We start from the raw sequence: 18,191 nt of genomic DNA on the forward strand, positions 1-18,191 counted from the left end.
ATTTGTAGGGATTAACGTAGGATGATTGTATTTTACCAAAATATCCTTGGACATGCATTTTATTACAATATCAAAATTAAATATTACATAAATTTATTTATAATTTAAAAAATATTTAATTATACTATTAATAACAACATAAATTATAAATAATGAAAATTAAAAAAAATTATAATATTAACAATATATATATAATTATATAAAATAATAAATGAATATAATAATAAATATTATTTTCATAAATTTTAATATATTTAATAATTTTATTTCAATTTTTCTTTTTTAATGAAAGTTTTCATGTTAGGCATCAGTATGCAACTTGACATCTCAGCTAGGCTGACACCTCAAGTAACAACAATCATCTGTCATCACATGAAAAAAGTATTAATAAAAAAAAGAAAAAAGAAAGAAAATACAAAAATATGGGGGGACTAGACCAAAACCCACATGTTAACAAAAACGAATTTTATTTCAATTTAACACAAAAATATTTTCTATTATATTTTTTAATTTTTTATTATAAAATATAAGTAATTATGAATATTATATATTAAAAAATTTAATTAATTCAAACCTACACACACAAAAAATCATAATTAATTATTTAAATATTTTTTTATAACAAGGACAAATTTGTAAACTTACAATAAATCATTCTCACAAATCCACTCTATCATCCCTCAATCCAAATAACCTCACTTATCCTCTCTAATTCTCACTAATCCACTCCCTCCCCTTCTCACAAATATCCTCCTCAATTCAAACAGAGCCTAAAGGATTTGATGAAAGTCCAGCAAGTAATGCAAAAATTAAAAAAAATCCAAAGATAAAAGAAATGTAAAAAGTAACGTAAAAATAATTCAAAATATTGGGACTTTATATTGTAATTCCCTTAGGAGGTTATGCCTATAGTTGGACATCCTAATAAATTAAAAATGGTATGAGTCAAAATCTAAGTGATGAATATAAATTAAAGTTTGTTAACCCTACAATTGAACCTCATTAAATTATTGTCTATTTGATTCTCTTCCTTCTTAATCCTTTACGATTTTTATTCTTGATTTTGTGGTGTCTATGTGATAGACGTATTTTGTGTTTCTTTAACTAATTGCATAACATTTTCATTAGTAAGGAAGCACACTGTGTGAAGTTGGGATAAGATATTTGTAATAATTAACCAATTCAATAATAAATAAACTATTTTTTTTATTTATAACCTAACTAGAAATTACGTAAATATATTGTAGTTTTCCAGTGACGTTCACAAACACTGAACTACTTTAAAAGTATGGAGACAAAATATTTTATCAATATTTATAACAACACTTTAGGATAAATGATAATACTTTGTAAATTATGTGAGGTATTATAAAAAACTTAATTATTAGAAATCTCTCTCTTATCTTTTGCTTCAATTTTTAAATGAAAAATTTAAAGAGAAACTAAGATATTTTGAGTCCTCATGATGATATTAGATGTACAAGCTTCCAACTCTGTATTTTGAATAGGCCTGTTCTGAAATGCTCGAGCTGATACAATCTACTTTCTCCCCATATTTTCATACCTTATTTAATAGATATTTTTCAGAAATAGTTTTTTTTAATACCCAAATAAACTCGTCAAGTTTATTTACTTAAATAGATATATTCACAGTTGACATTAAAATTGAGCAAGCTTATGAACTTGAGCAAGCTTCACAAAATTGACATACAAGGTCAAATAAAGAAAAATTTGACTAATAAAAAAATGTAAGATGAATAATATATGAAATAAATATAGTGAACTAACGTTTTCTAGTCATCCAATATATGTTTTTTTGTCCCACACTTAGAAGTATACCATTCCATATATTTCTTATCAATGTTGCAATTAATACAAGATTCACAAACACACAAAAATCCAACATCCAAATCCATATTTCGAACCGAAAACACTTATAATTTCATTCCAATATTTCTAATTTTAAAATTTCCTTCCAAATGAAAAATATTCAATCTAACAAGATTAAGTTAAAAACATTCAAATAATTAAATTACACATTTTTAAATTAATCCTTACTCTTAACTATATCATTGCTTCCATTTATTTTTTATATCATAATTTATATTTTTTTCAATTTATTTTAATCGTATTCATTATAATAAAATTGTTAAATAATTTAATTCACCATAAACACAATTCAAATACTATTTTATAATTAATCCGTTGATAAAAATATTTTTAATCATTATATATTTGAAATATTTATTATATAATTTTATGTTATAAACCATTATAATAATAATAATTAAATTTTAAATTAAATAACAAAGCCCAAATTAAAATTATACTCAACATTTTCTATAATTTATTTAGATTTAAAATTATTTTTTCTTCTCCCCAACCCAAATTAAAATTAAATTCAACATTTTAATTTTACTTACAATTTTCTTTTCTTTTTTTTCATCTTAAAAAATTTCTAGAGATCAACCTATTTCACGTCGGAAATTCAATTTTTTCGAAAATGAAATTCTTAACCTGAAAAATTAACATATCTAGATCCTAATAATATTGGACTTTAAAAAACGTTATTTCTGAAAGAAAAAAAGAATCTATTTTGTAAGTTATTATTATTAATTAGTAATTGAATTGTATTGATGTTTAAATGGTGAAGTGCGAGACAGTATTCTTACACTTGTGTACAATTATTTTGTTGCTTTTACCATGTGTATCTGATCCATCTGCAACTGTGAGGTGCCATTCATGTCTGTCCACCGGAAATACCAACCTCGATCATCGCCTCACGAGTAACATGTTCCTAACTCAAACCCTAACAAAGAATGTTGGAGACTAAACTTTACATTTCTTTTCTTTTGGCACAGCCGTAGATGTGAAACCAGAGGAAGCATTTTGGTATATTCCAGAGTCTGTCTATTGAATCAAACGAACAGGATAGAGAAAAACAAGAACATAGAAAAACATCCTTTATTCTTTAAATCTGCATCATAGAACCTTTTTCTGACATAAAAAGATTAGTTAGAGTGTTACATTGAGATGAGTCATAGTGGTGTGTAAAAAGAAACGGCAGAGAAAATGGGATGTGAAAGGGGGTGTAATAAATTGAGTATGAAAAATTTAGGATCCCTAATTTGAAGGGGCATGGTAGCTAGCTAGTTGCCAAAGATTTTTCCTAGGTGACATGACATGGTGAGAGAATATGTGCCAAAAGTGCCAATATACAAAATAAGGTTCCTAATGCACATGATATTAGGGACCAAATGATGCATGTGATAGTTCAAAGTTTCCTTCCACTGTCATCCAAAGCCTCAACAAAACAAGTTAACGTATGGATGCCGAGACTCCACGATTAGCCACTGCCATTCCCCTTTAAAGAAGGTCACACCCAACTTCATTCCTCTCTAATCCTTAACAAGCTCAAGGTCACATCAATGCAACTAGGGGTATCACCTATACTTTTTTCTTTCTAGTCATAGGTTTCTTCCACTCCATTTCATTAAAAAAACTAACGTGCTTCTAACATATAATTAGAAATTGAATATAAATTTTTTACTAACAATGTCGCATTCTTCTACTAAGGTTCTCTTTTATTATTTTCTTTAATCCCCTTCAGTTTCTCGATTTAATGATTGTAACAGGTGACAAAATATCTACAGATGACGAAGTACCTATAAATATATTCTGACACTGTAGTTATTTCTTAGGTTTGCAAGTGTTAATTTAGATTCATATGTTTCTTTTCTTGGATGTCTCCCTATTTATATATTTTATTTGGATCTTTGTTAATATGAATTTGTATGTTAGAAAGAACTTTCTTGTTTTTTAATCATACTTTAAATATAATTTGACGGTATTATTATAGATAGATTTTGTAAGACGTGTGGAGATGTGGAGGAATTGGACAAAGTTGTAATAGAAAGTAGAAATATGATTGTTGTAAGATGTATAGTATGTAAGAAGTATATGAAGTTAATATTTTATATATAGTTGGAAGATGAAGATATGTAGGTGACATAAGAATTGTTTAATAAAGGAAGAGAGTAGGGCCATATTTGCAATTTAGAACGCGTTGATAACATGATGGTCTGAGAGGAGTGGGAAGGCAATCACATGGGTGATACTAAGTGATGAAGTCAGTCGACGTTACTGTTTTGGGGTCCCTCCTTCCTTTTGATAGTTACCAGGCATTGGTACTAAATCCGTACACCACCACTTGTTTTAGGTTTCCTCTTGAACGAGGAGGTACGTGCAGCAATTCTTTTTTCAATTCCCTCTTTGATTTATTACCAGTTTAAGAACCCATGCACTTTTCATATCCCTCTAAGCCCCAACCCATCACCAAGATTCCTACCCATGTTGCTCTAACTCACATTCTTCTCCCAATCAAAAACTCAATTATCATCATCATCATCATCAATGCTTTTCACCATTGAACAAACACTTCCATCACCAACATCCATGGATTTTCCAATTCATCTCACTCTTATTGGATAGGGATTTTCTTCTAATACCCACTCTCATTAGAGCCTCACGTCACACTTATAATATGCTCCAATTCTAACACTATTTTATTACCATAACCATTGTCAACACAACATCACAAGGAAAACGACTACCTCACTCTTTTTTTATTTACATAACATTCGTCACCATTTTACAATTATGGTTTTGTACTATCTCCATCATGCCTTTCAATTTTGTTAGTGTTTTTTTCGTGGAAACTTGTTGAATCAAGCAAAACTGCTATAAAAGTGAAGTTCTTTCTTTATATAGAACTTTAATCCAAAATCAATAATCTTGAGACATATAACCCAAAGGCTCAATGATTTTGCTTGTATTTTTTGAGACTGGTACGTATTGATTAAAAGGGCTTAAAAGTTGAAAAGAAAGTAATTGCAATAAAATTAAATATGGTGTGGATGATTTGATGTCATTATATGGTGATTGGGATCCGCATACCCCATGGCATGACTAACTTTTCTTTCCATTTTCTTTTTCTGGCGTCTGCAATGCTAATCACACTTTGTAATTTTGCTGTCAACGAATAATATGCTTTCGGGACATTCTAGGAACAGGAAAAGCCAAATAAATAAACAAAACAAAACAAAATAGAAACGCTGAGCCTAAAATAAATATTAATAAAGAAAAAAAAAAGAAACAAGCACCACTGAAGGACGATGTCCAATATAACTACTAACTATAATAACTAACTAACATTAGGACATTCTGAACTATGAAGCACTGATCTTCTTCCAATCCTAAATGGAAAATGAAACAAGAGAGAGAGAGAGAAAGAGTGGATGATAAAAGTAAACCAAATTCTATTCAGAAACAGAGAGAAAGAGAGGGAAGGTCAAACTAGCCATGCCATCACCAAAAATCTCTCTTTTCCCACTTTCCTTGCAACTGGTTGGTCTCGAGAACTTTGTCACTCCCATCTCTTCCTCCACGTTCTCAACACACTCCTCCTCTGCCTCGCTATCCTCTGCACCGCACTCTTCTATGCTTTTCTCATTTTCATCTTCGTTCTCTTCAACAACTTCCTCAATATCACAAACTTCATCTTCACTGTCGGAAAAGCTCTCAAACAAACGCAGTGTAAGCCTACCATCTTTGTGCTCAGCCCGAAAATAAGGGCAAGGAAAAGGAGAAGCTATAGCTTCCAATATCAGCCTTCCTCCTTCGCGACGAGGCCGCACTTTAACGCCACCCAAATCAGTGATTGAGGTAAGTGGCGGTGGAAAGTTTAAAGCGCGGTTCACTCTTCTGGACTCGTAACTTGCAACGGTAGTTGTGACATCAGTAGTAGTAAAATGAGTAGTACTATTTCTGGTGAAACATGTGGTGGCCTCAAAAGAGAACAAGGAGATGTCATCGGTGCTGTCGCCGGCATTGCTACCGGTCTCGCTGCCAAGGCTTTCCGTGCACATTTCCAAGCTTTTCTCACTGAGAAATGAGGAGGAGCGTTTAACTGTGGGGTGAACGTAGACAGATTCCTCTGTTTTGTTGTGACAGTCAGTGGATTGTGAGGGAATTTGAAGGACACTCCAGCCGCTACCCTCCTTGGATTCTGTGGGAGTGTTGTGACATTCATGGTTGGTGATCGGTTCTTCAAGGGAGCCAGAGAGAGATGAAAGCGAAACTGAGTTTGTGTTGGTGTTGTTGTCAGTGGTGGGAGAGGGTTGAGGAAAATTGGAGCCCTCTTGTAGTGCGAGTTTGAGACTGAGTACACGTGGCTCCATCTCGCAGGGTTCGAGACAAGATTGCAACCCTTGGCAGACACTAGAAGGCATTTGTGCAAGTGTCAACACTGAACAGTGAAAATGTAAAAAAACAGAGGAAAGGAAGAGGCGAAAACAGGGGAAATGGGAGTTTGTTTAAAAATGGTAAGGTGAGTGGGCATTTTAGTAGAAATTTGGAAGAAGGATTGTTAGAGGAAAAGGCATGGTTACTGGGTTTCTGAATGAATTGAAAGTGAGTTGGTCCCTTTGGAAAGAGAGAAGAGAAGAATGATAATGAAGAAGAAGATGAAGATGAAGGAGAAGTGAAAAGAGTGGGTCTGAATATATAGTTGGCAACGGCAAAGCTACTCGCAACTTTATTTGGTTAGTGCGGATAGGGTCCTATTCCCGAACTATAGGGAAGTGATGCTAAACAAATCACTTTTTTTTTCTCTCAAAGAATATTACTGGTATATAAGTTTGGTAATGTTAAATTTACATTTTATTTTTTATTTTTTAGTAAGTTTAATGTAAATAAGAAAATAAGTATAAGTAACATTTAAATTTAGATAAGATTATGCCGTGGAATTTCATCACACAAAAATTAACAGAATCGGAAATAATAAGAAAACGAAACTGCCATATAAATAGTACATACAGTAAGATTTTTTCTTTAAAGTATCGAGATACACAAACATTTAGTTTGATTACATTAGAATATATTAAATTAAATATTATTTTATAAATTAAAAAATTATTAATATTTAAAGTCATTTTTATTTTAATAAAAAGTTATAAATTAGTATGTCAATTTTAAAACTAGTTTATAATTTTTTATTAATTATTTATTAATAACAAAAATATTTTAAATATTAATAATTTTTTGTCTATAAAATAATATATTAATATAATACTTTTTTTTCAAAACTATTTTTTATTTAACAATTTTTAGTAGTGTATTAATAAATTATAATCTACATTTAGATGCAAATTTGATTATACACAAATTATAAAAACAATTTTAACATATATAACTTTTTTTAATATTTAGAAATCAAAATTATAAAAAAAGACAATTTTTTTCCTACAAAAATTAGATGGTATAGGTTATGATTGACAGGAATAACTATAAAAGTTTGTTTGATTGTGAAAATATATTAACGGAAATATTTATATAAATTTCTTAAAATCAAATAGTAATAATTATTAAATAGAAATTAATTTTATAGAATAAAATAATTAATCACTGTATTAACTAGATTAAAGATTATTTTATAAACTAAAAATTATTGATATTTAAAGTAATTTTTATCATTAATAAAAATTTATAAAATAATTTTTAGATTGATACTTGCTATTACGTTTTTAATTACTAATTACTTATGTTTTAAATTAATCTTTATTAGTATTTTAAAAATTAATTTAAAATTTAAAATATTAATAATGAAAATTTTGATAATTAATTTATATATCATTTTAAAATTATTTTATAATATTTTATTAATAATAGAAAATACATTTAATACTAATAATTTCTTAGTGTCTAAATTAGTATATAATTTAGTCAATATAATAACTAATTTTATAAATTTAATTATTATTTAATATTTGTTAAATAGTCTAAAAAAATAATATAATATTTTTTAAATAAATTATTTTAACTTAAAAAATACATATTCTACTTTAGATAAAGATTATAATCGATATAGAGTTATAATAATTATAATTTTACAAAAACAATCTTGAGCAAGCAATAATATAATTTAAAGTTAGAAGCACTCATAAATAAACATTAAAAAGAAAAGTTGCATTATTAACACTTTAAAGTTTTTTTTCTCTAAAAGTCCTACATGTTTATCTATCTTAACTTTTTTATTTTCTTCGTAGGTAATGATATTTTTTTCCTCTAAGTATATGCAACATATAACTATCTTTGTGTATATTTAAGTTTGTAAAGTAATAATAAAAAATTGCTTTTTTGGTTTCAAAATTTTCTAATGTTCCCTACCATAATGAATCACATCTAATGATATAGTAGCGGGACTAATAGCTATAAGATTACCTACTGCACTAAAATCAAATATTATATTATTTAAAATATAAATCCATTAAATTTAAGATATATGAACAATATAAATTACTTACCTTTCATCATAATAATCCATTATGAGTTGTTTTAATTTATGTGTTTTTTATCTAATGTATTTCACCACTTAACATCTTTTGATGAGTAAAAAATGTCAGAATATTAATTTAGTTGAAAAACAGGAACTAAAAAATGTAATTAAGAATTGAAAAATACAGATTTATTATGTTTTTTTTATGTCATTGTCTACTTATGATGCAATGAAATAAAAAAAGTCCCTAGGATAAACAACCAAAAGTTACAAGTGATGTTTGTATAATTTAAACTTTCGTTAAAATAATAATTGAACACAATAATACAAACGTTTATTTATTAATAAAAGTGCCAAGGTAAACATCTTTTTATATGAATCAATTTGTACTATCCAAAAAATAGATAGAAATTATGTTGAACAACCCTGATCTTCATACCGATCGAGAGGCTCATTAAAGTCCGTCCAGATCACGCTATAAATGCTAAACACAATATTCATGATTACACTATAAGTACTGATGTAATATTCCTGATTACGGTATAAATATTTCCTGATTATATCACATAAATACCCTAATTTATTTGCCTAATATCCCTTATTATATTACATAAATACTTCGATTATATTAGATGATATTCAGATTTTATGTAAGGTTATCATAATATGACACATTGATGCCTGGAGGAAAACACTCTCACTTATTTAAGTATTTTATCATTATTAAATTTTGACTTAATTGTATTTAAAAATGGTAAGAAACATAGCTTTGCTAGTAGGTTAGTTTTATCCAATTAAAAACAAGTTTCACCAATTTAAATATAATTATATGAAGTTCAACAAAATTTTATCAAGTTAAAATTACTTAAAAGTACTCTTTTAGTGATTTTAATAAATTAAAATCGAGCGAACTTCATTCTTAAAAGTACTTAAGTGATTTTAATAGACTAAAATAAATATTTAATTGATTAAAATGTTCTAACTTGCAAACCCAGTAAAATTAAGAACAATTTAATTAATTAAAAAAAGTTTTAATTAACTAATATTAACCTGACATTTAAAAAATGTTCAAACACTTAAAAATATTTTAATAAAAATTAGTCAAGATTAAATAATGAAAACTTACTTACAACACATAAAACACCAAAATTACAACTCAAATACAAGAATAACTACAAGATCAACTCTTAAAAAAAATGCATATTCAAATAAAAGTGTTTGGAGTATCAAATCTTATCAAACTCCCTTGAATCTCCAATGTCAATAGACGAAGACAAGATATAAAGGAAAAATAGAAGTGGAAGATGTCAGTTCATATGAGGTAACCTAGTTTTATGGACAAGTAAGAATGAATGACCAATTGTGTTATCTACTATTCAACTTGAGTATATATGAATTATTAGTTGTTGTTCACAACTTCTATGGATGAAGAACCAACTAAAAAGCTACAACGTAACATTCCTATCTTATGTGATAACAATGATGTCATTAGTCTATATAAGAATCTCATTCTATATTCTAGAATGAAACATATTGAAATTAAACATAACTTTATTAAATACAATGTTCAAAAAAGGATTGTGGATTAATTTGTATCGACAAAAAATCACTTAGTTGATTTTTTTTATAAAAGCTCTAGTATAAGGAAAACTATACGTTTGTAAACATTATTGGGCATGAAACTTATTAAAGAAGGATTAATCAAGATATTCCTTGATGTAGGATTATCATGCATCAGTTCATCATATGAACTCTTTAAAGATTACATGAAAATTAGACGGTATAAGTACATCACATGTATAACATGAGCCTCTTATATCAAAAGGTGAAAAGTATGTGTTTGTTAAGTTAGTGTTTTAAACTCCTTGGTCCCCAATGTCTTTCAACTAAAATTCATGCACCAATAATTTTCCCTCCAACACATAAAAAGGAAATTTGTTCATAAACTCCTTATCATTGCATTAAATCGCAAAAGAAAACCTTGAGTGTAATCATTATCTACAACTTTTCAAGAACTAACTTTTCTTTCAAGAACTTGTCTCTCTGCATCCATAGTCGAAGAGCATATTATGTTGAGCATCCTGAAATGCTCAAAACAAGAGTCCATCCAAATCAATATTGAGTACTTTATCAATGTCGATGAGTTGTACTAGAGGCATCTTTAGACAACCCTTATTAGATAATCTAGTGTGTTTGTGAAAAAGTATTATACTTTCTTCAACTCCCTTTTATATAATCTACATGTAGCTTAAGTTGATATTAGAGTCAAGGTTGAGTTTAATTCTTAGTGAAGCAATCACTAAAGAGATATTCTTGTATGTTGCGTCAATTATTCTATGACAAATGTCAATATATTAAGTTGCAATCAAATTATGATACTTGATTTGTTACACTCTTAAGAGAAAGAGTTGAACCTTAATTAGTAATTACGACTTTCTAGCCCAGTAGTAAGCTATTGATCCAGCATCTTCCATTTTATTCTCTAAAAATTTCCGTTAATATTAGATGGATTTTGTTGGAAAAATTGTAAAAAGAGTTCAACTCCATTTGTGTAATCTAGTTTCCAATAATATAATACAAAAAATACTTATATCATACATATCCATATGACTTTTTAGGAAAAGTGTCATTATGTACTATTCAAAAAGACATTTTTTACTCATAATAATTGTTTATAATTTTCAAAAAATTTCAACAACATATTAATCTCTAAATTCATCACATGAAAGAAATTAGATTAAATTCACCACAATCAAACATGCATCAAAAGAAAATAATAAGAAAAATATACCTAAATCAAAATTTCATTAAAATGTAAGACAAAACTTAATACCATAGAAATTAAGTAAAAAAAAAACTAATTTTTCAAATATTGAATTAAACAATTCAAGATTTAATACAATAGTTAATACTATATTAATTGACTGATGTATTAAATCTCTAATTTTTAGAGTTCATCCACCAATTGAATATAAAACAATAATAATCCATAGTGGAGTAAATAAAGACAAACATGTCAAATATACATTACATATAATTGGTCTCAAATCCAAAATTAGGTTTCAATTTTAATATTCAACTCACTAACTCTAATTTTTAATATCCATAGTTCTACACAATAAAACTGAGGACAAATTTGACATGCAAAATAAATAATAATAAAATGTATTATTATAATTATTGAAACTACAAGGGTACCTACTTGCATTTGTATGTTGCTTGAATATCATATTTCATGATTTCTAATGAGTATCTTTCTTAAGGTTTAATTTTATTCAAACCTAAAATTGTATGTACTACCTAAAAGAATCATTGAACACTAATAGATTCATAAGACTAACACGAAAATATGTGGTCAAGAGTGGGAAGGAAGGTAAACCACAACCTTAACGAGAGTAAGAAGGACGACAATTGGTGACATTCTTGACAAGGGAAAAACAAGACAAACGAGAGAATATGATGAAGGTAGAATAACGATTGTTGACGACAAAGCAAAATATTATGTTTTAAGTAGACCTTTCAATTTGACCTAGCTCACTTAACTTGACTTTAACCCATATGGACCAAATTCAAAAAAATCCACATAAGAAAAATCCCATAAGACCAAAATTATCTTAAAAGCCTCATAGGTAAGGGTTAACCAATGTACCATTTTTTAAAAGTAAAACATATTCTAAAAATAAAACTAAAAAATTACTTTAAAAAATCCTTATGGACATGAAAAAGTATTACTTTGCTTCAACCTTTGACTTTTCCACAAGGGATGGCAGTTAAGGAGAGTGCAAGTTTGATTATACCTGTCATCATGCTCGAACTAAAAATCATATGCATCCTTATCCTTGTCCCATTAGATATGAAATTTGTATCTCATCTACATTCCTATTGGGTAGCGAGTATACCGGTAACTTCCCTCATACCCACTTCCGCATTGTTCCAAATATCAATTAAATGATTTTCTTACCAAAAAAATGACAACAAAAAATGATATTAAATAACAATGATACATAATTAAAATTATATGACAAGTGCAACATTTATTACTTTTGAAAAAATTTCAAGAGAGAAAATACCTCGTTGACTTAAGTAAACTTGGTGGATATCAAAGTATTTGAACATTGAAAGAGAGAATGAAAATTTAAGTAACAAAAGAAGAGATCTTTAAATAAAACAAAATTAAGAACCAAAGATAAAAGATAAGATCAATTTTTTTTATTAACTATAATAAACTAAGGGTGATTGACCACTTGAATTTGAAATAAAATATTAAAAAAATAAAAATATCAAATGTATGATCTAGAATGATTTAATTCGATAAAAAAATGAAGTTTATGTTTTCTGGAAAGGTTATACATCATTTTGAAAAAAACTACACAGAAAAAATATGTAATTATGTTTGTGATGAGAAAAAAAAAATACTTTAAGAATATGAATGAATTTGATGGATATCGAATGTGTCGAATAATCAAGAGAGAAAATGAAGAATTATGTAGTCAAAGAAAAGTTCTTCAAATAAAAATAAATATTCTTTAAATGAAATGAAAGAAAGGACAAAAGAGAGTGAAAAAAAGAGTCTTTTAGGTTACATTATAAACTAAGAGTTCAGGAATTTAAAAATGGAGACGAATATGAGAATGGGAGCGAGTATAGTTTTGACTATAATTGTCCATGTCCCCAAAGTGTAAATTCATATTCAACCTCGTACCTATTGCCGTCGAGTATGAAATTCGTGTCACATCTTTATCTTGGGCCCATACTTGCTTCCACACTATTTTAAATATTAATTAAATAGATTTTTTATAATAAATTATCAGTAAAAAAACATATATTAAATAAAAATTATACATAATTTAAATTTCATGATAATTATAACATCTATTATTTTTGAAAAATATTGAGAAACAAAATACTTTAAGAATTTGAGTAAACATAATGGATGCTGAATGAGTTGAACATTGAAAGAGAAAATGAAAAATTAAGTAACAAAAGAAAAGTTATTCAAATGAAACAAAATTAAAAACAAAAGAGAAGATAAGTTTTTCAAATTACCTAATAAACTAAGGGTTTACACTATTGACCACTCGAAACTAAAATAAAATATTAAAAAGAAACATAAATGATCAAATGTGTTCCTTCACAACGATTTAACTCAATAACATTGAGGTTTATATTTTATGAAAAACAATACATTTGAAGAAAAAAAAAATATGTAATTAAGTTTGTGATGAGAAACAAAGTACATGTGAGAAACTAAGTGAATTTAATAATATAGAACTAGTGAAGTGAATTCAATAATATAGAATGAGTCAAACAATTGAGAGAGAATGAAAAATTGTGTAATAAAAAGAAGGTTCTTCAAATAAAACAAATTCAAAGATAATAAAGAATATTGAAAATAAGCTTTTAAATTACCAAAAAAACTAAGAATATTTTAATAATTTAAAAAGGATGTTTGGATATACTCATCCACATTCTCATAATTAATTTTAAAATCAGATTACTTATAGTTATACTCATACGATCAATACAAAGATTCTCCTTTAAAATTGGAACAAGTTCATTAACTATGAGTAGAGACAAATTTATTTTCCATCCTTACTTCTTACCATATATTGTTAACATTAATATTTGGTTCAACGTAACTTTATTACAAATCTCAAAATCATAGAAAATACAAAAATTATAATTTTATTTAAAACAAATACAAAAACAAATATATAATTTATTCACAAATATACACTCAATCATTAATTACTCGTAATCAATAATATGTAATATTCAATGATGTATTTTATATTAATTATTTATTATAAAATTTAATTTTATAAAATAAATATTAATAATATGCATTCCTCAAATTAAGATACCCGATAATATTACCAAAGCAAATTAATGAACAAAAACCTTGTTTAACTCATAAATTTTCATTATGGAAGTGAAGGATTTATATCTATAAATTGAACAAAACTAAACTTCAAAAACTCAATAGCTTGTGCACAAATATTGTGTTTTGATATATTTACAATTTGCAAGAATGGGTAAATTTAGTAAAATATTATGAACACATAATATTCATAGTTATTTTTTTTAAGAACTAGAATGGTTTACTTCCTAAATAATTTAAAAGAATGGGTAATGAAAAAAAAATCTTATTCTAAATAATGAGACTAAACTGAAGTTTTTAACTTCTTTTAAAAAGTTTGAATATGTTTTTATTCTTCGTAAAATTATAAAATAAATGTATTTTAATTTTGATCCTTCTATTTATTTTTGTTATCATTAATGGGAGTTCCTAAATGTTTGTTTTAGGATAGATAACGAATGTCACATAATATTAGAAATAAAAAGCGATGATTTAATAACTAAAGAATTAATTTAATTTGTTCATTTTCCAATATTATAACACATATTTATCCTCGTCAAAAAAGTTAAAATCTAAAAGGATAGCATGACAAACCATATGACCATGTTTAACAGTAGGTATAGTGTGGATTGGACTGATTTAGCGAATTGTAATATTTTTGTGAACTTTGAGTTGTAGCGAGTCAAACTCACTTTATTCTTAACTCTAATTCACTTATGTTTTAGAAAGAAAAAAAAAAATAGAAGGGGAGTGAGGGCTACTCTATGGATCATGAATTAAATTGATGTATTTAGTATGGATCATGAATTAAATTGATGTATTTAGTTCTAGGTTGATTGTAAGACCCCATAATTTATATATAACTATTACAATACAAGTTCTATGTATTTCTATACAAGCTTAGAGTTTTTCAAAACATTCATAATACATATAGAAATACAAATATTTACAATATAAGTTTTAAAAGAACATCCTAATGCCCTCCAGAACCTCCAACACATGTATGGTCATCTGCTCATGTACATAGTACAGTCATCGCAATTCAAACACAACAAGAAAAGTAAGGGTAAGCTAATGAAAAGAAATTACATATCTTATCTTTTTTTTTTTTTTGCAAAAAAGAACCAATCAAACAAATCATTTATAAACATTTCTTTAAATGTTGTCATATAAAATTTCAATATCAATTTAATCATTCATATAGACCACACATGATCTATTTTCAATCACAATCAATCATTGGATTTCATTTTAATCCCACTTCATCTTCCAGAAGACTCATTAAGTACGCCCCTACCAGAGACTAACACCTGATCCAAAGATTACCAGCGAATCCAATAGAAAGGATCAGGGTAAGTTCAAACATCCAATACCGAGTGTCTACAGTGGGACCCAGTGTGTATGAACTCCCTCTCAGCTTCTCACCACCTAATATCTTAGTCTACATGACTTAGATCATTAGTGAAGCCAGAGGATCTCCGTTAAACATAGGTTTTTCATACTTAACGTACCATCAAACAACAACTCATACATTATCTCAAATGTATGACATCAATTTCATACAATTTACATCATTCAATATTTCAAAATGCAAACCACAATATTCAAAATCTTATTTAACAGAAAAAACAACACTTAAATACTAAACCATCAAAATATAATATTTTTACTAGTTTAAATAATATATAAACAAACAACACAATATATAAACACACAACATCCCTGCAAGAGAAATTGAATATTGGGACCACGTCCCTTCCCCATTTAGATCTTCTATCCTAGGGTGCTATTAAAAATTAAATTTATCTTCCCTTACCTTAATTGCTTGCTTTCCAAGCAACTTCTAGAATTTTATTCCCCATAGTCTGGATAAGCTTCAAGATTTACGGGCTTAATGCAAATTATCCAAACAGAACAAAAATTCAGTATATAGTAGAATAAGTTGAGAGGATTAAACTTCTCAACTGCAAGAGAAATTGAATATTGGGACCACGTCCCTTCCCCATTTAGATCTTCTATCCTAGGGTGCTATTAAAAATTAAATTTATCTTCCCTTACCTTAATTGCTTGCTTTCCAAGCAACTTCTAGAATTTTATTCCCCATAGTCTGGATAAGCTTCAAGATTTACGGGCTTAATGCAAATTATCCAAACAGAACAAAAATTCAGTATATAGTAGAATAAGTTGAGAGGATTAAACTTCTCAACTGACACGACCAAGATTGATGACTAAATCCTAAGGAAAACAGATAACAAAGGATATTTAGAGTAAAAATGAACTTACTCTGTTTGAAAATCTGATCGGGTAGAAATGTTCCTTAACTCGCCAGCTACAACGTGGTCCGATCAGATTCTAAAATAGATGAAGATTGAGAGAGAAAATCAAGAGAGAGGGAGAGAAGAGAATATGGAAAGAGAGAGAAAGAAGAAGAAAATGGTGCGTGCAGGGGGTCTGTGCGCTTCTTCTTTTTTAATGATGTCACATTGATTGAGAAGAAGGGTTCATAAGAAGAAAAAAAGTGAGTGTTGTACTTTCTTCAAGATGTTTTAACACAGGTAAAAATTAACACTCTACGACAGTGTTGTCAAGATCGCAATCTAGATCGTTGATTTTTCGATCTTACAATCTTTTAAGAAAACGAGTTGAATCGTGGGATGGATCGAAATTTGTTGAGATCGGAACGATTCGACGATTCATGGAATCTATGGGCTTCCATGATCCATGACTCGGCAAAAAAAAAAAACCTGAAACCCAACCCAAATAAATCCAGAAACCCTAATTTGAAAGTCCATAACCCTAATTTTCAAATTCAAGGATAAATTTATATTTTTTTTTAATTAAAAAAATATATTTTTAATCACATCCATTACATCATTCATAAACTTTCTTTACACTTTTCATTCTATTCACCTTAATCCAAACAACATCACTTTCTTCACACTTTTCCTTCTAATCATCTCAAATTCACTCCTTCAAATGCACTCTTTAATCAAAACAAAGCATTAAACTCTACCCAATTTGGTGATACTTTTGAAAAGTTTCTCTAATTCTATTGCAGTTGTTTCATCAATTTGAACATATTTATCTACACTATTAGTAGGGGAATTCATATTCTAGTATAAGAATTGTAGCAAAACATTATAATGGTGAAAGAAGTGATTTTTCTTATGCGTTAAATCTTAGTTGGAAATACTTATCATGATTACTCAAAGCATTTACAATTTGCAGGAACCAATTGCAATCAAATCCTTCATCGAAATTTATTGTTGGTGTATATAGAATTTTTAGCGAAGTAATCAACAAAAAATCGATTATTTCCTTCTTGATGACATTAGTGTATCCTTTTTGTTTCAAGGACTTGTCTACTTGTCTTTTCCTCTCATTTAGTTTCAAAATTTATTCTTCTTTACCATTGTTCATAATTTCTTCTTCCATGAGTTCGCATTCTTGATCATTCGTGAACTTTGGATTTCTTAACCTACCAAATTGATTGCTAATTTGTAATTATAAAGTAGTTTCTATTATTAATAAACAAAATTATAAATTAATTTTTAAATTATTATTTAAAGTAATTTTTATTATTAATAAAAAATTATAAACTAGTTTCTAAAATTGATATCTAATTAGTTACTAAGGTTTTAGCTACCAAATTGGTCGCTAATTTATAATAATTTAGCGACAAAAACCAAATCAATCGTGAATTTGTTGTGATTCATTTTGTGTTAGTGACCAACACTAAATCAGTCACTAATTTATAGGGATTTAGCGATCAAAACCAAACCGGTCGCTAATTTTTAGTGATTTAGCCATCAAAACCATATTGATTGCTATTCTAGACACAATTTGTGACCAATTTAGTTTAGTCGTTAAAATCGATCACTAAATGACTTGTTTTGTAATGTTAGAAGAATAATTTCTTTCAATGATTATTTAATGAATAAAAGGTTAACTCTAAAAGAGAGGAGATTTAATAGAGCTTAAAAAATCTTTGAAAAA

At 27.6% G+C, this 18,191-nt stretch overlaps 1 protein-coding gene across 1 annotated transcript; it reads right to left on the bottom strand.

The window, feature by feature from the left end:
- Window positions 1–5,103: 5,103 nt before the first annotated feature.
- LOC137816183 (protein FANTASTIC FOUR 2-like) lies at window positions 5,104–6,701 on the bottom strand. The gene has a single exon (XM_068619266.1). It carries the CDS (start codon window positions 6,288–6,290, stop codon window positions 5,319–5,321), a length of 972 nt encoding a protein of 323 aa, XP_068475367.1. The 5' UTR covers window positions 6,291–6,701; the 3' UTR covers window positions 5,104–5,318.
- Between the last annotated feature and the right edge of the window lie 11,490 nt (window positions 6,702–18,191).

The sequence above is a fragment of the Phaseolus vulgaris genome, chromosome 1 (assembly GCF_000499845.2).
Source record: "Phaseolus vulgaris cultivar G19833 chromosome 1, P. vulgaris v2.0, whole genome shotgun sequence".
Taxonomy (NCBI): domain Eukaryota; kingdom Viridiplantae; phylum Streptophyta; class Magnoliopsida; order Fabales; family Fabaceae; genus Phaseolus; species Phaseolus vulgaris.